Genomic DNA, 20,293 nt, shown 5'->3' with positions numbered 1-20,293 from the left:
TTCCAGAGCACTCTGGGCTGAGTCACCAGAGCTGGGGGGTAGGGGGAGAGGTCAGCGGCCAGGAGGGCGGATCTGTCCCCCCAGAGCTTGGGACGAAGTGCTGTAGAAGCTCTTCTCAACTGACCCAACAGTTCTGGGGTGCCAGCCAGGGTCCCAAAACAGTGGCTTCCCAGAAGGCAGTTTCCAGCCCTGCCCTGCCCTCTCTGTGGAGGGCTGTGGGCAGGGACATAAGGCACTCACCTAAGAGGAGCAGGGACCTGGGAGAGGTGGCTGCCACCAGGCCTGGTATCAGGACGCTGTGTGCACCTCCCGCGGCAGTCCGAGGTCTGGAGACTCCTCTAGCTCCTCTTTGTGAGCCTTAGGTGTGACTTAGGGAGGGACTTCCCAGTAGTCGCCAGAGGCGGGCCAGAATTGAGTAATGGACAGAATTCCAGCTATTTGGCCACCAGTCACCTGAGTCAGAGGCCAGGGCTAGAAGAGGCGAGGTGGGCCTGCCTCACGGATAAGCGAACACTTGATCGCGGCAAGGCCAAGGCTAAGGGACTGGCGCACTCTCAGCGCGGCTCGTATGGCCTGGGGCATGCGGCACGTGTCCGCCAGTTGCCCAGTGACCTTGGGCCCGGGGACCCTCCCTCTCTCCCCGGGGGCTGCCTGGATCTCGCCCATTATCCAGCGCCAGGCTGCTTCACCCCTTGCCAGGCTCGTTCACTCCTTGTCCCCCGCGACGGGGAACAGTCACGCTCCGAAACTCGCAACCCCGCATCTCCGTCGCCCCCTAGCGGCCAAGGGGCGCAACCACAGAGAAGGTTTTTCGGTTTTGACGCTTTCTGGTCCGATCTCTCCTTAGACGTCAGTCAGCAGCCAAACGCACGCGCCTCAGCCTTGGGCCGGAAGCGAGAAGTTTGCTTCCTACTGGAGCCTGGCGCAGGAGCCTATCGGAGCTCTGGGAGGCGTAGCCACAGGCGTCTGTCCTACGGGCGCTTGGGGGCGTGACAGAGCCGATAAAGGGCCCAATGAAGCTGTGGGAGGCGGTGCCCTCTGGGCTATGGGAACCTATCAGGGTGTGGAGTCTTGCGGGGCTGCCGGGGTTTAGTCGCCACGTGAGTTCTCCAGCCGCGTCTGCTGCAGATATTGTGGACAGCATGTCTGCGACAGCGGCGCCTCGCAAGCGGGGAAAGCCGGCCTCGGGGCTTGGGGCCAGTGCAGGGGCAGGCAAGCGACGGCGGAAGGTGAGCCTGGCGCTTCCGGGGTCGGTGTCAGCACTGCTCTTGGGACCACCGTCTTCCCATGCGGGGGACTTGGGCCTGGGCCCTCTCCCAACCCCTCTCCCCAGACCTCAGCTAGAGTCAGCTTCGCCCCTCTTCCTGCGGACCAAGGCCTAAAAATCCTTGCGCTTGAGCCGCGGCCACCGCCTCTCCCAGTTCTGGGGCTCTCGAGGGATCAGCATGGGCCCTTGGTTAGTGTTGGGGGTGATTGGGACCCTTGAGCAAAGAAACGATCATGTAATTTTCAGGCCGATTCTGCTGGGGCCAGGGGCAAGGCCAAGGGTGGCGGCAAGATGAATGAGGAGATCTCCAGCGATTCTGAGAGCGACAGGTGAGCTGTTCTTTTCCGGCTCGTGGAAGGAAAACTGAGACCCACGATGCATGGACATAATACTTAATTGGGGCAGAGCTGGGCCTAGGACCTAGGACTCTGGTTCTTGGCTCTCAGCTTGGGACTCTTTCCTTCAGTTTCGGGCCCTGAGGAGTCTCATTTCCTGTCTCTCTGATCTCCGTGTGAGGAGGACCCTGATTCCAATGGGACACCACTGAGACCTCCCTAGCTTATGACAGGGAACTGAGCACAGGGCTGGACTGACTGGCAAAGGGAGAGGGCTGCAAGAAATGCTCGCTGGTGCTTCATTTTGTTTTCTCGCACTTCCACAATTACTTGTCTGCCTCCCGCCCAACACTGGCCTCACTGTTGGAGGTACAGAGATAAGCAGACAGGTAATGAAAAAATGGGCTGTAGTGGATTTGTGTCTCACAGCTCTGTGTCCTGGGAACACGGAGGCGGGGGGGCAGGGGAGGGGAGGTGCTATCTAGATAGAGCCTGGAGAGATGAGGAGGAGTCCACCACAGAGAGGTGGGGAAAGCATTCAGGGATCAAAGAAAAGTCTGGAGTGTAAGTGTGCTGGGATGGAGGGTGGGCAGGGGCTGGTGGTGCATCTGATTTTGGAGGGCTTAAAATGCCTCCCTCATTCTGCAGGTGACGGGTGGAGCACGGTGCAGGGTTTCAAGTGGGAACAAGCTGTCAGGCCTGATTTGTGGGTTGGAGGCTCTCTAGGGAATCCTAGTGCCTTTCATATGCGTTGGCCTCAGAAATTCTGCTTCTGAAATTGAGTGTGTGTTGGCCTTAACCAGCTTACAAAAAGACTTAATAGAGTTTCCTTAATTTTAAGATTTTTGTGTGTGGTTGTGGAACAGACCCTGTGTTAAGTATAAACACTTCTAAGTATTTATTAAATGTCGTATCGTGAAGTGTGTTAGGTATGTACGAGTGAAGGAAACGTAACTTTGCTATAAAGAGTAATGGTAAAGCGATGAATGTTCGTGCACCCACCACTCAGATTAAGAAACAGAACATTTGCAGAACGTTAGGAACCCTAACTGCTATTTCTGACTTGAGTTGATAATTTAAAAAAAAAAGTTTTTTTACTTTTGTTAAGGTATGATTCACATACAATAATGTTAATCTTTTTTAATGTGCAGTTTGGTTAGTTCTGACAGATGTATGTAGTCATATAAATAGCACCACAAGGAAGATACCAAACGGTTCTTTCACCCTCCCCAGAATTCTTCTGTGCTCCTTTGTAATCAGCCTTTTCCCCTAGCCTCAGCCCGTGTTAACCACTGTCCTTAGAGTTTTGCCTTTTCTAGAATGTCATAGGAATGGAATCGTATGGTGTATACATTATTGGTTTTTTTTAGAGTTTTGCCTTCTATGTATGAATCCGTAAACAATAGATTGATTTATTTGGATAAACTGAGTAGAGGTCCCAATCTTGGCTGTGTGAGGGCAAGGTAGCACCACCCCTGTTGGCAGAAAGTCTGCTGGCATGGGCGCTGAATGGTCTCTGGGGCCTGGCCTTGGCTTATCTGAGAGTTTTCAAGGCCTCTTCTGAGGAAGTCCTGAGCAAGATCATGAGGGAGTCCTGGGAAACAGACTTGGAGTACCTGATGGGGACTAGATATCTGCAGGCATGTGATCAGAGGGAGCAGGCTGCCCTAGATTTTCTGCTGCTGAGCTCCCATGACCCACCTCCAGCGCCTGGCAGCAGGTTAAAGCAGGACTGGTCTTGGAGTGCAGTGAGTGCCCTCAGCTGGTCCAGGGAATGAGGCATGGAAGGGAAAGCAGGAACTTCACCAGCACAGGGTCAGGCCAAGCCAAGGCCAGCTAAGATTCACCTGGCTCACCATCCTCGGGGTAAAGGATAGTGCTGTGGCAGCTGAGATGGAGCCCCAGTGTGTATGTCTGCCTGTTCAGTTCTCAGATCCGAGGACTGGCTGCCCTCAGTGTCTGGGGCTGGGTGTCGTCTTGGGATCTGTTCTTTTCAACAGATCCCCGTTGGGTCTCCTGTCTTCTATACCCCATGCCTTTCTCATTCTCGTTTATTGTTTTGTTTGGGGAGCATATTGTCCATTCTTGAAAGAGGAGGAAAGGACCAAATCTGTGATTCTTTACACATTTGACAGTGTTTTTATCTGTCATTGATGGTATAATTGGGGGCAGCATTCCAGCATTTTCTTTCAGGCTGTGGGGCTCCTTTTTCTTGTTCTCAGTGATGCTGTTGAGATGGCTGAAGCCATTTTGGTTCCTGGTCTTTTGGACATGACCTCAGTTTTCTCTGGAATCTTGTCAAATCTTCTCTGGTTCTCCCAGAGTTGAGCAATTTTGCAGTGGTCTTTTTGGGTGTTGGGCCTGTTTTCACTCATGCAGGCCACTTGGTAACATGTGTCCTTCAGTTTTCTGCATACATGATCATTGGCCAGGAGGGCTGGCAGGAAATGGGGGTCGAGGCCCCAAGTGGCTGGGAACACATCGAGGAGGTATGGTCTGAGAGGCCCGAGGGGTGGGTTGAGCTGCCTCAGACCCAGCCACCTCCTGCCCACAGCCTGGCTCCGAGGAAGACCGAGGAGGAGGAGGAGGAGGAGCTGGAGGAGACCGCGCAGGAGAAGAAGCTGCGCCTGGCCAAGCTCTACCTTGAGCAGCTCAAGCAGCAAGGTGAGTCTGTGCATGGGGCAGGTGAGGGCCAGGGCCTGTGCCTAAGGCTGCTTGCTGCCCACTGCTGCAGCCCCAGCTGCTGATGGGTGACAGATGCAGGTACCCAGTGGGCTGCCGGGGCTGGTGGTGCTGGCTGCCCTGTGGGGGGTGGCCAAGAGCTCTAATGGGCCTTCTGGGGTGGGCGAAGTCTGTGGGGGCCTTCAAACTGGTCTGATAGGCAAAGGCAGGGGGTGAGCTGGAGACCGTCCAGCTTTCCCAACCATCTGCCTGAAGCAGCACGAGTTTGGGGCCCAGCATGGGGGTTTGGTGGTTGGGGATGGGAAGGGGAAAACGGGGTCTTGACCTTGATCTACTTGGTCCCATCTATCCGGACAGAGGAGGAGAAGGCCGAGGCCCGCGCGTTTGAGGAGGACCAGGTGGCAGGACGCCTGAAGGAGGATGTGGTTAGTGTCGAGGGCAGGGGTGGGAGAGTGGAGGGGGCTGGGCCTGCTCCCAGGGTCTCACGCCTCTCTCCTCCATGCAGCTCGAGCAGAGGGGCAGGCTGCAGAGGTCGGTGGCAAAGGAGGTGAGTGGGCAGGACTCTTTGGGGGTAAGGTTGGAGGGAGTTGGGGGCCCAGCCTGGGTGGGTGGGCCCAACCTGGTTTGGTGGGCCGATGGCCTAGTTGGGGGCTCAGGGTCTTTGCTTTGTCACACGGTGGGCACTTGGGCAGTCCAGGCCAGGTGAGGGTCTGGTTCTCGAAGCCTTGGGTCTGATTTACTTCTGGCTGGGGCGGGTGGAAAAGGATGCTCCCGGCCATGGTGACCCGGCCCCTTCCTGCCCAGATCCAGGCCCCAGCCCTGGCTGACATTCGGGTCTTGCGGGGCCACCAGCTCTCCATCACCTGTTTGGTCATCACCCCCGACGACTTGGCCATCTTCTCCGCCGCTAAGGACTGTACCATCATTAAGTGTGAGTGCGTGTCTGGGTGGGGGGGCCCCCCGAGGGTCATCAGGGAGGGCTCATGTGGGGAGGGGGAGGGAGAAGTTGGGGCAGACAGCCCTGGTGGGGAAATTGTCTGGAGGCAGGCATGCTTCCAGAGAAGGAGGTGCTTTGTGGGTGGCAGTGGACGCTCTGCCCAGCACTGGCGATCATGAACTCCCTGCCCTTGGAGAGGGCTGAGCAGAGGCAGAACGATGGTTTATTGGGAATTGATGCCACAGGTGGACTGGAGGACATTTGAGGCCCTGTACAGTCCTGGGTTGAGTTCCTGGTCCTCCTGGGCTCTCACCCTTTGACTGCTGACACTCTCCTCATCTACCACGATGGTAACAGAAAAATCTCACACTGTCACTCCCAAAGCCTTTCCATGCCTCTTCTCTTCCCTGGGTCTCACGCTGCCTCGTGGCATTATTGACTCCACCTGACAGTTGAGGAAACAGGTGACTTGCCAGGGGCTCCCAGTGGCTGAGCCAGGTCTTCTCTCCAGGACTTTTCCGTGGCCCCATGCTGCCCTTTGGGGGAGGTTGCCAGCCAGCCCTATCCCCATCGTGCTAGCCTGCCCCCTTCCCCGATGGCAGGGAGCGTGGAGAGTGGACGGAAGCTGCGTGTGATCCCTCGAGTCAAGAAGGGTGTCGAGGGGCAGCCGCCCGGCCACAGTAGCCACATCCTCTGCATGGCCATCTCCTCCGACGGCAAGTACCTCGTAAGGCAGGGTCGGCCCTGGGACGGGCGGGCAGTCTGGGTGCCCAGTGGGTACCTGTGGCCATTGTCCTTATTCCCACAGGCCTCGGGCGACCGCAGCAAGCTCATCCTCATCTGGGAGGCTGAGAGCTGCCGGCACCTGTACACCTTCACGGGACACCGGGACGCCGTGTCGGTGAGGAGCCGCGCTTCCCACAGCACAGAGTTAGCGAGCACCTACTGAGGGGGCCGGCTCGGTGCCAGGCCCTAGGGAGCCGGCAGAATGAGGCAGGAGGTACACTCCGGTGTAGTGAGTGGTGCCAAGGAGGTAAATGGAGGGAAAGGGTAGCGAGAGCCAGGAGACTGAGTTGAGCTCGTGCAGTGGTTAGGGAAGGCCTCTCTGAGAAGTCTGCAGGTGGAGAGGGACTGCAGAGAGTAGGTGGGCATGTCCCTGACTCCAGACAGGGCCCCACAGCTCTCTAGGGGGGCTGGCTTCCGGTGCCACACAACTTGCTTTACCAGAAGGCTCTCCCAGGTGTGACCTCAGTCTTGCCTGCTGTAGACCAGGCCCCCTTTTACAGTAAGCCCTGGCCCTCTTTCCGTGCACCCTTAGGGGTTGGCATTCCGCAGAGGCACCCACCAGCTCTACAGCACATCCCACGACCGTTCTGTGAAGGTGTGGAACGTGGCGGAGAATTCCTATGTGGAGACGCTGTGAGTGTGCACAGGGAGAGGGTGTGCACATGTGTGTGCCTGCCTACGCTGTCCTGATCCTACCTGTGTGTCCTGCCCTCAGCTTCGGGCACCAGGACGCGGTGGCTGCGCTGGATGCACTGAGCCGGGAATGCTGCGTGACAGCTGGCGGCCGGGATGGGACCGTGCGGGTGTGGAAGATTCCTGAGGAATCCCAGCTTGTTTTCTACGGCCACCAGTAAGGTGGCCTGTGTACCAGATGGGGTTGTGGGCTGGGGGTGCGGTTGGGCACGTCCCTCACAGTCCCTTTCTCTAGGGGCTCCATTGACTGCGTCCAGCTCATCAATGAGGAGCATATGGTGTCGGGTGCAGATGACGGGTAAGAGCTGCCTTTCTGCCGTCTCCTACCACTGCTTCTGGGCTCTTGCTGCCCCCAAGGCCCTGAACCGATGCCACAGGGTCCCTGCCAGCCCTGTGCGGGAGCTGGTTTAACCCTTTTTCATAGATGAGGACCCTGAGGCCCAGAGAGTTTGGGTGACCTTGTCCGCATCCTATGGCTGGTCTTTTGCTCTGCTCCCGGCCCCTCACCACTGTGCTCTGCCCACAGCTCTGTGGCCTTGTGGGGCCTCTCCAAGAAGCGACCGCTTGCCCTGCAGCGTGAGGCCCACGGGCTGCGGGGAGAGCCGGGCCTGGAGCAGCCCTTCTGGGTGTCCTCTGTGGCCGCCCTGCTCAACACAGACCTCGTGGCCACAGGTGGGTGCCTTGTGGGGCAGGGAGGAGGGGTCGCAGGGCAGGCCAGTGCAGGTGATGCTCACTGTCCCCGTGTCCCCAGGCTCCCACAGCTCCCGTGTACGGCTCTGGCAGTGCGGGGAGGGCTTCCGGCGGCTGGACCACCTCTGCGACATCCCCCTGGTGAGCGGGCCTTGAGTGCTCAGCCTGTTTTTGCCATACTCGCGAGCCCCTGGAGCTTGAGGGCCCTGGAATTAGCTCTTTACCATCCTTACTGCCAGACGGAGCCTCCTGAGGGTAGGGCCAGCTGTGACTTCTTCGTCAGCCCAGCTCCTAGCACAGGGCCTGGCAGGAGCCTTCCTTCCTCTCCTCCTCTTGCTGCCTGTCCTAGGTGCTGGGGTGCAAGGCTGGGCAGAGGCATGGCGGTCTGGCGTGGTGATTGGTTCTGCAGGGCTGGCCAGATTGAGGGCCAGGCTAGAGTGGACTTGACTGTGTCGGCACTGGGGTGACTGGAGGAGGGTGCGGGCTCAGTCAGTGGGACCTGCCGAGAGTGCAGGGTCTGGGTCAGTGGTCGCGGGGGCTCCAGGGCCCCACAACCAGGAGCCAGACCCCGGGCATGCCCCTGGCACACCTGGTGCACGCTGTCTCCTTCACCCTCACAAACTCCCTGTCACCCCATCTCACGAGCGCAGAGGCTGGGTGAGTAACCAGGTGGCAGGAGGCAGAGCAGGGACCGCTGTGCTGCTGGGGCTCTGGTGGGGGCTCCGTTCTCACTCTTTCCCCGCGTCCGTCTCTCTCTTCAGGTTGGCTTTATCAACAGCCTTAAGTTCTCCAGTGCTGGGGACTTCCTGGTGGCTGGGGTGGGGCAGGAGCACAGGTGGGTGGTGCCCTGCGAGGGGAGAGGGCGAGGGGCAAGGTGGCGCTGCCTGGGTGGCTGGGTGGGAATGGGGGTGGCACCCAGGTGGCAGGGTGGCTGGGGCTGGCCTGGGCCTCAGCTGCTCCTCTTGTCCCTGCAGACTCGGCCGATGGTGGCGGATCAAAGAGGCTCGGAACTCCGTCTGTATCATCCCCCTCCGCAGGGCCCCCACGCCCCTGGCTGCTGGCTCCTGACACTCCCCCTTTTTTATTTAATCCTTCTCAGGCTGTGCCCCATCCTCTTTGTATTAAAAGCCTCCACTTTTGGGCCCCGTCTCCTGCAGCTTCTTTCGGGGGCGGGGCAGGGACCATGGTTTGGAAAAGGCCTAGGGAGGGACAGGATTCCAACAGTCTGTGGGCTCTGCTCCTCTGCTTGCCTGAGGGGCTGTATCCTTCTCCAAGGAGCCTGGGGCTGGAGACAGCTGGCTTCTGGTCCCTGCTCCCCAAGTATCTTTTACAGCCTTGTCAGGCCAGCTCCCCACCCACCACCTGGGCTGGTAGAGGTCAGAAACCACCCCCCGGGAGTCGGGAAGCCATGGGTATAGTATCCAATTTTGTGTACAAGCCACCTGTGGTTATGCTAACTGAACTGAAGACTGCGAGGCCCACAGGCCCGGCGACCCTGACTTCCCCACTAGGCCAGGTCCAGAAGCCGAAGGGGACAGACTGCCCCTGAGGTGGGGGTCAGGAATGGGGGTGGGACCCTGCACTGGTGGGCCTACTGCCTGGGGACAAGGGTCAGAGTTGGGGAGAGCTCTGCCCTTGGTCCCAATGTCCAGACTGCATCGCCCATCACGGTAGTGCCCCTGCCAGGCAAATGAGTGTTGTTTCTCCTTGATTTGGATAATTCTCTTCTGTGGGTGGGACCAGTGAGGAGCTGGAGAGGTGGACTGAGGTGTAGAACTGTAATGAGACCCCGTCCTCAGAGGAAGGATGAGAAGGAGCTGTGCCGGAGTCTGCCCTAACTCTCTCCAGGGTTTGCATCTCTTAACCCGTTGGACCCCACAGCTGAGCCTGTGGTTCTCCGGGCAGCATGGTTCCCTCGGGAGGAAGCCACTAGCTTCTGTCTTGCTCCTCTGCTCAGGAGGCCTTCACTCAGACATCCTACTGGGTCCAGAGGGGGCAGATTCAGACTGAGCCCCTCAAAATCTTGAAATCGATCAGAAGATACTGATAAAATTCACTTCTTGTGTAGTGTCTCAAATCCACATTGTGTCTTATAGATCTCTAGAGATTATCCGTTGAGCTCAAGGATGGCGTAAAAATAGCCTGAATAACGTAAGCAACACTGGAGCGCCCCGAGTGTGTGATCCCTTCCCTATCAGTACATTCCCAGGGAGGAATTAAATCCTGAAAATGAATACCCTTGGAATTCAAACCAAAAATGATTTCTCCCATTAGATTTCTCTTCTCAGCCTTGGTCACCTGGGACTTCGTTCCATTGTTGGGTTCCTGAGCAACGCTTGTTTATCAGCAGTCATGGTGCCTTTAGCCTCTTCTGGGACCCTTCCTCTCCCCTTTTGCCTTGACTGAAACCTGGCTGCCTCATGAGGATATGCCTTCCACTCAGCTCTGAGTTGGAGTAGAGTGAGCGTTTTCCAAGGTTCCTGCATCAGCTCGCTATTTCTGTGTAACAGACCATCCCAAAATTCAGTGGCTTAAAACAATTATTGCTCCTGAGTCTATAGGTCAACTGAGCGTTTCTTCAGGTCTCAGCTCACTCGTGCTTTTGCCCTCAGCTGTGAGCTGGGACTTTGCTGATCTTGGCTCGTCTCTCCTACGTATGAAGGTTGACTGTCAGGCTCCTCTAAGACCTGAGCCAGGACAACTGGACTCTCCAGTGCGTGGTTTCTCGTCCTCCAGCAGGCCAGCCCAAGCTTGTTTGCATGTCTGGGCAGGCTTCCAGGAGAGTGAGGGGAAACATGCAAAGCATCAAGAGACCTAGGCTTGGAGCTGGCACTTCTATCACAGTCTGTTGGCCAACAGGCAGGCCCATATTTGAGAGAAAGACTACCTCTTGATGGGAGGAACTGCAAAGTTATTTTGCAGAGGGTATAGATATGGGGACATTTCTGCAATTAATCTACCACATCTGTTCCCCAGTTCAGAGCATCACGCCTCCTCCCTCCTACTAGAGCAAGAGCTGTGGCTTCTTGCTCTTGAGCAGGCAGAGGACCATGCTAGAGGACAGCATCAAACTGATGGCCCAGGAGGAGGCAGGGATGGAGTGACCAGATCCCAGCCTACTAACCACTGTTAGGAGGGTAGCACATTAGATGAGCATCTGGTACCCACTCTTCCCACCACCTACCTGAGAATGGGCCTAGGAGCAAGGTCTGAACCCCTGGCCCCCCACCCCCACCCCACCAGGGCATATGCCCTTGCATCACTCTGGGGGAAGCGCCCAGTGACCCTAGCTCCAAAAGGGAAACAAATGCAGGGAGGCAAAAGCAATGGGACCGGCAACCTGTTTTCTTTCCAGGATGGGCTTCATCTTTCTGCAGGTGGTGGCAAGGGATGAGGCCACTGCACAGGGATGGTGGCAATAATCTCTCCTGGGGACCTGTGGCTTTGTCTGCCGGGTACTTTCTTCTGGAAAGAATTTCCGTTTCTTTTGGAAAATTATCCTTTCCTCCTCACAACATGTCCAATTGTCCATCCATCATCCATCCATATGTCTATCCATCAGTTCAAAAAAACTTTATTGAGTTCCTGTCTTTTAGAGCTGCTATAACAGAAATCTGAGTGGGTGGCTGTAACGAACAGATTTATTTTCTCACAGTTTAGGAGGCTGAAAGTGCGAAATCAGGGCGCTAGGTCTTGGGGAAGGCCTCTCTCTGTGGGCTCTGGGGGGAGATCCTTGTCTCTTTTTGCTTCTGTTCCTTGGCTCCTTGGTGATCTTCATGTGGCATGGCATCTGTCTTCCCCCATCTCTGTTTGCTTCCCCTGCTCCTTTTATATGTCAAAAGAATGATTTAAGACACATCCTGCACTAATACTACCACATTAATAGAACAAAGAGAACCCATTCCCAAATGGGATTATTACCACAGGTATAGGGGTTAGAATTTACAATGCATATTTTTGGGGGACACAGTTCAATCCATAACAGTTTCAATGATACCCCAGATCCTGTTGAAGGCTGTGAAGATATCAAAATGAATGAGAAGCTTATACTCAGAGGAGACAAAGTAAGCAAATAAGCAGACAATACAAATTCAGATGATTAATACTGTGAAAAGATAAAGCAGGATAAAGGGATACAGCCTGCGGGGGAGGACAGGATGGGGGAGATTAAGAGTCCAGTTGACAATAAATTACATTTGCAATGTCTAGTAGACACGAGGAAGCTGAATAGGCAATGAGCTTACTGCTAGTTGTTTTGTATGTATTTTATAACATGTATGTAGCCATGGAGTTCTGGGCTGCTGACTGTCCCCGATCCAGGGGTGGATGTGGCCCCTGGCCCGACCAATTGGAGTATCAATTTTCCATAGCCAAGATAATTGTTTTGGGGGTGGGCACATGAATCTAGATAGTCTAGTTGGACTCAGTTTGGGGGCTTTTGCTTGGAACTATTGGGAAGAGTAGTTGCTTTGAGAAGGGTGAGGTGGGAACTGCTGACAGTTATTTTGCCACTGTTGGGGGTCGGGATCTGCTGGGAGTAGATTCAGCAGAACGACACAGATGGAGAGAGTGTGAGAGTGAGCTAGGACAATATTGTTTGAACCTCTAGATTCAGCAGTGCCTGTGATGGCCAGTTCCTCCTTTTAAGACCGTTTGAGTTTTCTCTCATGTGCGACAGAGTGGTTCTTGACTAATAATAAGCCAACCCACCCATTGCTGTCAAGTAGATTCTGACTTACGGCCCTCCATAGGACGGAGTACAACTGCCCCATAGGGTTTCCAAAGCTGTAAATCTTTACAGAAGCAGACTACCACATCTTTCTCCAGAGGAGTGGCTGGTGGGCTCCAGCTGCTGACCTTTTGGTTAGTGGCCAAGCACTTAACCACTGTGCCACCAGGGCTCCTTTGACTAATAATGTTGTTGTTGTTAGGTGCTGGCGAGTCAGTTCCAACTCATAGTGACCCTATGTACAACAGAACGAAACACTGCCCTGTCCTGCACCGTCCTCAAAATCATCGTTATGCTTGAGGCCACGGTTGCAGCCACTGTGTCAATCCATCTGATTGAGAGTCTTCCTCTTTTTTGCTGACCCTCTACTTTACCAAACATGATGTCCTTCTCCAGGGATTGATCTCTCCTGATAACATGTCCAAAGTATGTGAGATGAAGTCTCTTGCTTTTAAGGAACATTCTGGCTGTACTTCTTCCAAGACGGACTTGTTCGTTCTTCTGGCAGTCCATGGTATGTTCAGTATTCTTCACCAACACCGTAATTCAAAGGGATCAGTTCTTCTTTGTTCTTCCTTATTCATTGTCCAGCTTTCGCATGCATATGAGGTGATTGAAAATACCATGTCTTGGGTCAGGTGCACCTTAGTGCTTAAAGTGACATCTTTGCTTTTTAACACTTTAAAGAGTTCTTTTGCAATGGTTTTGCCCAACGCAATACATCGTTTGATTTCTTGACTACTGTTTCCATGGACATTGATTGAAGATTCAAGTAAAATGAAATAACACACTAACACAATTATGGATAGATAATTTGAAGGTTAAGTCTGGATATGGGGGAAGGAGGGAGACTAGAGTAGTCTGGGCACACATTTGGGGTATCCCCAGATTCGAAACAAGCCACATGACACTCTAATGACCATACATAAAAGCTACAGCTCTGTAATTGAGTGACAGCGCAAGCATGTCACTTGAGCAGACCTCTCACCAGATGGGGAAAACGTAGGTCCCCTTAACATAATGTTTTTCCATTTAGTTCTGTCTTTTTTTCATTTTGCTCATCAGCATTTTGTAGATTTCGGAATACATACTCTGCACATATTTTATTAGATTTATATTTAAGTATTATATATTTTGGTGGTATTGGAAGTGATGCTGTTCTTATATTTTTGTTTTCCAATCCTTCATTGCTAGTGTACAGAAATACAATTGATTTCTGTATGCAGAGCTTGTATCCTTTAACCTTGCTAAACTCACCTATTAATACTAGTAGCTTTTTGTACATTCTTTGGGATTTTCTACATACACAATCATCCGTGAATGGAGACAATTTTATTTCTTCTTTCCCAGTCTGGATGCCTTTTATTTCTTTTTCGTGACTAAGACTTCCCACACAATGGAGAGTAGGAGTGGTGAGAGTGGATCTTTGCATTGTTGCCATTTGTGGGGGGAAAGCATTTAGTTTTTCACTATTAAGTATAATTTCATTTGTGGGCTTTTTTGTGGGTGGCTTGAGAAGACAAAGTATTATAATGACATGTGCAAAGACCTGGAGTTAGAAAACCAAAAGGGAAGAACGCACTCAGCATTTCTCAAGTTGAAAGAACGGAAGAAAAAATTCAAGCCTTCAGGCGTAATATCGAAGGATTCTACAGGGAAAATATTAAATGATACAGGAAGCATCAAAAGAAGATGGAAGGAATACACAGAGTTACTACACCAAAAAGAATTGGTTGACATTCAACCATTTCAGAAGGTAGCATATGATCAGGAACCAATGGTACTAAAGGAAGAGGTCCAAGCTGCACTGAAGGCATTGTTGAAAAACAAGGCTTCAGGAATTGACGGAATACCAATTGAGATGTTTCAACAAATGGATGCAGCACTGGAAGTGCTCACTTGTCTATGCCAAGAAATTTGGAAGACAACTACCAGGCCAACTGACTGGAAGAGATTCGTATTTATGCCTATTCCAAAGAAAGGTGATCCAACCGAATGTGGAAATTATTGAACAATATCATTAATATCGCACGCAAATAAAATTTTGCTGAAGATCATTCAAAAACGTTTGCAGCAGTACATTGACAGAGAACTGCCAGAAATTCAAGCCAGATTCAGAAGAGGACGTGGAACAAGGGATGTCATTGCTGATGTCAGATGGATCCTGGCTGAAAGCAGAGAATACCAGGAAGATGTTTACCTATGTTTTATTGACTATGCGAAGGCATTCGACTGTGTGGATCATAACAAATTATGGTTAACATTGCCAAGAATAGGAATTCCACAACACTTGATTGTGCTCGTGAGGAACCTGTACATAGATCAAGAGGCAGCTGTTTGAACAGAACAAGGGGATACTGTGTGGTTTAAAGTCAGGAAAGGTGTGAGTCAGGGTTGTATCCTTTCACCATACTTATTCAGTCTGTATGCTGAGCGAATAATCCAAGAAGCTGGACCATATGAAGAAGAACGGCGCATCAGGATTCAAGGAAGACTCATTAACAACCTGTGTTATGCAGATGACACAACCCTGCTTGCTGGAAGTGAAGAGGACTTGAAGCACTTACTGATGAAGATCAAAGACCACAGCCTTCAGTATGGATTACACCTCAACGTAAAGAAAACAAAAATCCTCAACACCGGACCAATAAGCAACATCATGATAAATGGAGAAAAGATTGAAGTTGTCAAGGATTTCATTTGGATATACAATCAACACCCAAGGAAGCAGCAGTCAAGAAATCAAAAGACGCATTGCATTGGGCAAATCTGCTGCAAAAGACCTCTTTAAAGTGTTGAAAAGCGAAGATGTCACCTTGAAGACTAAGGTGCGCCTGACCCAAGCTATGGTGTTTTCAATCACATCATATGCATGTGAAAGCTGGACAATGAATAAGGAAGACCAAAGAAGAATTGATGCCTTTGAATTATGGTGTTGGTGAAGAATATTGAATATACCATGGACTTCCAGAAGAATGAACAAATCTGTTCTGGAAGAAGTACAGCCAGAATTCTCCTTAGAAGCAAGGTTGCGGAGACTTCATCTCATGTCCTTTGGACATGTTATCAGGAGGGACCTGTCCCTGGAGAAGGACATCATGCTTGGTAAGGTAGAGGGTTAGAGAAAAATAGGAAGACCCTCAAAGAGATGGATTGACACAGTGGCTGCAACAGTGGGCTCAAACATAGCAATGATTGTGAGGATGGTGCAGGTACAGGCAGTGTTTTGTTCTATTGTACATAGGGTCTCTATGAGTTGGAACTGACTCAAGGTCACCTAACAACAAAAACAACAACGGGTATGTAGTGGTATCCCATTGTGGTTTAAATTATGTCTTTCCCTAATGATTTATGAAGTCGAGAGCCTTTTCACATACTTAGTGGCTATTTGTCTATCTTTTATGAATTATTGGTCTCAGACTTTTGTCTTTTTTAGTTGGGTTGCTTAAACATCCCTGGGTGTCACAAACAGTTTGCGCTTGTTTCCTAACCTAAAAGTTGGCAGTTCAAACCCACCCAGTGACAGCATGGAAGACAGGATTGGCAATTTGCTTTCGTAAAGATTACAGCCAAGAAAGCCAAGAGTATTTCTATTCTTAACACATGGGGTCACCGTAAGTTGGAACTGACTCAATGGCAGCGGATGTTTTTGGTTTGTCCATTTTTGTTGGGTTGCTTGTCTTTTTTTTTTTTTTAATAATATTTTTGGTGGAAGCGTACACAGCAAAACAATTCCCATTCAACAATTTCTACACATCTTGTTCAGTGACATTGGTTACATTCTTCACATTGTGTCAACATTCTCATTCGGTTCTAGTTGTTTCATTCCCTTTAACCTAGTCTCACGGCCCCCAACTTTCTCATCTATGCTTTAGAGTAATTGCTAACCGTCGGTCTCAGGGTTAATTGTCTTTTTATTACTGATTTATAGATGTTCTTTAAATTCTGGATATGAGTCTTTTGTCAGATATGTGTATTGTAAATATTTTCCCCCATCTGTGGATTTTCAAAGTGTTGTCTTTTGATGAACAGATGATTTTAATTTTGATGAAGTCCAATTTATCGTTTTTTAATTTTTTAATAATTAGTGCTTTCTGTGTCCTGTCTAAAAAAATCTTTGTCAACTCCAAGTAACTTTGTAAGTTACTCTCACAGGATTTTTTCTAGAAGCTTTATAATTTTAGCTTTTATGTTTAGGTCTATGATCTATTTTGAATTAATTTTTAGAGTCCATGTTGGTAGATAAGTGTCAAGATTCTTTTTCTTTTTTCATTGAAAAATGTTATTTCCTTTCTGCATTGAATTTTCTTGGTACATTTTAAAAAATCAGTAGATTGTGAGTTTATTTCTGGAGTCTATTCTGTTTCATTGATCTGTTTGTCTTTTCTTACACTAAAACGACACCGTCTTGAATACTGTAACTGTAGAAACCCGTTGCCGTCAAGCTGAACCCGACTTATAGCCATGTTATAGGACAGAGTAGAACTGCCCCATAGGGTTTCCAAGGCTGTAAATCTTTACGGAAGCAGACTACCACATCTTTCTTGAGCGAAGTGGCTGGTGGGTTCAAACCGCCAAGCTTTCGGTTAGCTAGCCAGCCGAGCACTTAACCACTGCGCCACCAGGGCTCCTTTGTAAGTGTGTAGTAGTCTTGATATCAGATAATGTAAGTCCTTCGATTTTGTACGTCTATATCAAGAATTGTTTAGTTATTATAGATCCTTTGCATTTCCATATAATTTTAGATTCAGTCTGTTATTTTCTTAAAAAAAAAAAAAAAAACCTGCTGGGATTTTGATTAGGGTTATACTGAATCTAAAAAAAAAAAAAATTGGGGGAGAATCGATGGCTTAGTAACACAATGGATCTTCCAAACCATTAGTATGTTATTTATTTAGGTCATCTTTAATTTTTTTTTCAACCCACATTTTGTCGTTTTTGGTATTGAAGTATTGAATATTTTAAAAAGTTATTCCAAAACTTTTTTTGTAATTGCAAATTGTTATTATTTTTAAATTTTCATTTCTCAGCCATTCATTGCTGTATAGAAATACAGCTGATTTTTTTTTCATTTTTATTGTGCTTCAGGTGAAAGTTTACAGAGCAAATGAGTTTCTCATTCAAAAATTTATACACAAATTGTTTTGTGACATTGGTTGCAATTCCCACATTGTGTCAGCACTCTCCCCCTTTCCCCCTCCACCCTGGGTTTCCCATGTCCATTCGTCCAGTTTTCCTGTGACTTCCTGCCTTCTTGTCTTTGCTTTTGGGCAGGTATCGCCCACTTGGTCTGGTATACTTGATTGAACTAAGAAGCACTTTCCTCACATGTGTTATTAAATGTTTTATAGGCCTGTCTAATCTTTGACTGAAAGGTGGACTTAGGGAATTACAGTTGATTTTTGAATCTTGCCCTTGTATCTTGCAATCTTGTTAAATTCCCTTATTAGTTCCAGTAGATTTTTTTTCTACAGATTTCTTTGGAAATTTTTATGTACATAATTAGGTTGTCTGTGAATAACAGTTTTATTTCTTCTTTTCAAAAATTTTAGTCATTTTATTTTATTTTCTTGCCCTATTGCACTGTCTAGGACCTCTAGTACATTGTTAAATAGAAGTGGTGAGAAAAAACCCTTTTGCTTTGTTTTCATATCTTTATCTATTTATTTTAAGTAATATTTTATAGTGGTTTTGGTGAAGGTTTACACAGCAATTTAGGTTCCCACTCAACAATTCTACACAAGTTAGTGACATAGGTTACATTCTTCACAATGCATGAACATTCTCATTTCTGTTCTGGTTGTTCCATTTCCATTAATCTAGTTTCTTTGCCTCCTTACATTCTCATCTTTGTTTTAACGTAATTGTTAATTGTTTGGTCTCAAATGTTGATTTTTTAAAAGAGCACAGTACTTAGGGGTTATATTCATTATTTTTTGAGCCAATCTGTTATTTAGCTAAATAACAGTGACCTTAGGCGTTAGTTTGAGTTCAAGTTTTGAAGAGTATCTCAGAGCAATAGTCTTGGGGAGTCCTCTAGTCTCAACTAGTCCAATAGGTCTGATTTTTGTTTTAAAGGAATTTGAGGTTCTGTTCTACACTTTTCTCCCATTCTGTCCGGGTCTATCTACTGTGGCCCTGATTAGAACGGTTGGTAGTGGTAGCCAGGCACCATCTAGTTCTTCTGGTCTCAGGGTGGATGAGGCCATGGTTCGTGTAGACTATTTGTCCTGTAGACTAGTTTCTTCTTTGAGTCTTTGGTTTCCTTCTTTCCGTTTTGCTCTGGATGAGTAGAGACCAATAGTTATACCTTATCCATCTTGTTATTTTTTGAAAGATATTTTCTCTGAGTATGGAATTCTAGATGAACTTTTTTTTTCTTTTTCTTTCAGGACTTTGCAAGCACCATTTTATTTTCTGATGGCTTCCTTTTGTTTCTGACGAAAAGTCAGCTGTTTTAATTTTTCTTCCCCTAAATGTAATGTGACCATTTTCTCTGGTTTATTTTTTAAGATTTTCTCTTTGTCTTTCATTTTCAGCAATTTGACTATGTTGTGCATATATGTGGTTTTATTTGTATTTATCATGTTTGTATAATTTCTGGCCTATCTTTAAGTTTGATAATCCTTTCTTTTGTTATCCTACCTAATGAATTTACTTTTGGATACTATATTTCTGAGCTCTAGAATTTCCACTTGGTTCTTGTTTATTTTTTAGAGTTTTTGTTTTTGCTGAAATCCTCCATCTTTTCACCTATTTTGTCCACATTTTCCTCAAAATTCTTTATCTATAAACTTTTCCTTTAAATTCTTTATTATACTTATATTAGTTATTTTAAACTCCTTGACTGTTATTTTTTAATACAATTTTATTTATTTTGTGTTGTTGTTGAGGATACACACAGCAAAACATGCACCAATTCAAGTTTCTACATGTACCATTTAATGACATTGATTACATTCTTCAGAGCTGTGTAACTATTCTCACCCACCTTTTCTGAGTTCTTCACCCATAAATATTAATTCACTGCCCCCGAAGGTTCCTATCTAATCTTTCAAGATAATGTTGTCAGTTTGATCCCACATAGATAACTCTTAACAGAGCATAATGCTCAAGGCAGACAGTTTTTATTAGTTAAGCTAAACTATTGTTTGGTTTTAAGAGGACTTTAGGGGATATTTTTGGTAAGGTTTAAAGATTATCTCAGGGCAATAGTTTCAGGGGTTTATCCAACCTTCATGGCTCCAGGAAGTCTGGAGTCCATGAGAATTTAAAATTCTATTCTGCATTTTCCCCTTTTTGATCAGGATTTTTCTATGGAGTCTTTGATCTAAACGTTCAGTAATGGTAGCTGGGCACCATCCAGTTCTTCTGGTCTCATGGCAAAGCAAGCAGTTGTTCGTGAAGGCAATTAGCTACACATTCCATATCCTCCTCCTATTCCTGACTCTCCTTCTTCTGTTCCTGGAGGAAGACACTACTCAGTGAAGGTCTGAAGGATAGGCGTCTACTAGTGACAGGAGTTGTAATTGGGTGGGAAAGGGGAGTTTTTTTTTTTGTTTTTCCCATCATTTGTTATATTTATTTAAAAATTTTTTATTGTGTTTTAGGTGGAAGTTTACAGAGAACATTAGTTTCCCATTCAATAGTTTGTACATAAAGTGTTCCATGACGTTGGCTGCATTTCCCACAATGTGTCAGCACTCTCACCATTTCTGCCCTGGGTTCCCCATTTCCTTTTGTCCAAATTTTCTACCCCTTCTTGCCTTCTCATCTTTGCTTTTGGGCAAATGTTGTCCTTTTTTTTTTCATTTTTTTAATTGTACTTTAGATGAAGGTTTACAGAGCAAAGTAGTTTCTCATTAAACTATTAATACACATATTGTTTTGTGACATTGGTAGCCAACCCCACAACATGTCAACAGTCTCCCTTTTTCGACCTTGGGTTCCCCATTACCAGCTTTCCTGTGCCCTCCTGGCTTCTCATCCTTGCCCCTGGGCTGGTGTGCCCATTAAGTCTGCTTTTGTTTTACGGGCCCGTCTAATCTTTGACTGAAGGGTGAACCTCAGGAATGACTTCATTACTGAGCTATAACGGCGTCCGGGGACCATACTCTTGGGGTTTCTCCAGTCTCTGTAAGATCAGTAAGTCTGGTCTTCTTTTTTTTTTTTTT

At 48.5% G+C, this 20,293-nt stretch overlaps 1 protein-coding gene across 1 annotated transcript; it reads left to right on the top strand.

Moving 5' to 3' along the window:
* Window positions 1-976: 976 nt before the first annotated feature.
* On the top strand, window positions 977-8,534 carry RRP9 (ribosomal RNA processing 9, U3 small nucleolar RNA binding protein). Its single transcript, XM_004368584.2, has 15 exons — window positions 977-1,229; window positions 1,514-1,596; window positions 4,157-4,266; window positions 4,642-4,709; window positions 4,790-4,831; window positions 5,089-5,215; window positions 5,824-5,948; window positions 6,030-6,122; window positions 6,540-6,640; window positions 6,723-6,857; window positions 6,936-6,998; window positions 7,227-7,372; window positions 7,452-7,531; window positions 8,152-8,225; window positions 8,365-8,534. Exons 1-15 carry the CDS (start codon window positions 1,014-1,016, stop codon window positions 8,456-8,458), a joined length of 1,557 nt encoding a protein of 518 aa, XP_004368641.2. The 5' UTR covers window positions 977-1,013; the 3' UTR covers window positions 8,459-8,534.
* Window positions 8,535-20,293: the final 11,759 nt, after the last annotated feature.

This window comes from Trichechus manatus, unplaced genomic scaffold, assembly GCF_000243295.1.
Source record: "Trichechus manatus latirostris isolate Lorelei unplaced genomic scaffold, TriManLat1.0 scaffold00001, whole genome shotgun sequence".
NCBI lineage: Eukaryota > Metazoa > Chordata > Mammalia > Sirenia > Trichechidae > Trichechus > Trichechus manatus.
This window is presented reverse-complemented; position numbering and strand designations above follow the sequence as displayed.

What these genes read in the sequence shown, in the direction of transcription:
- RRP9 (XM_004368584.2), top strand. Translation starts at nt 1,014, where the DNA reads ATGAAGCTGTGGGAGGCGGTGCCCTCTGGGCTATGGGAACCTATCAGG. An exon ending in AGAGGTCGGTGGCAAAGGAG is followed by an intron (nt 4,832 to 5,088) that starts GTGAGTGGGCAG and finishes CTTCCTGCCCAG; the next exon opens with ATCCAGGCCCCAGCCCTGGC. An exon ending in GACACCGGGACGCCGTGTCG is followed by an intron (nt 6,123 to 6,539) that starts GTGAGGAGCCGC and finishes GTGCACCCTTAG; the next exon opens with GGGTTGGCATTCCGCAGAGG.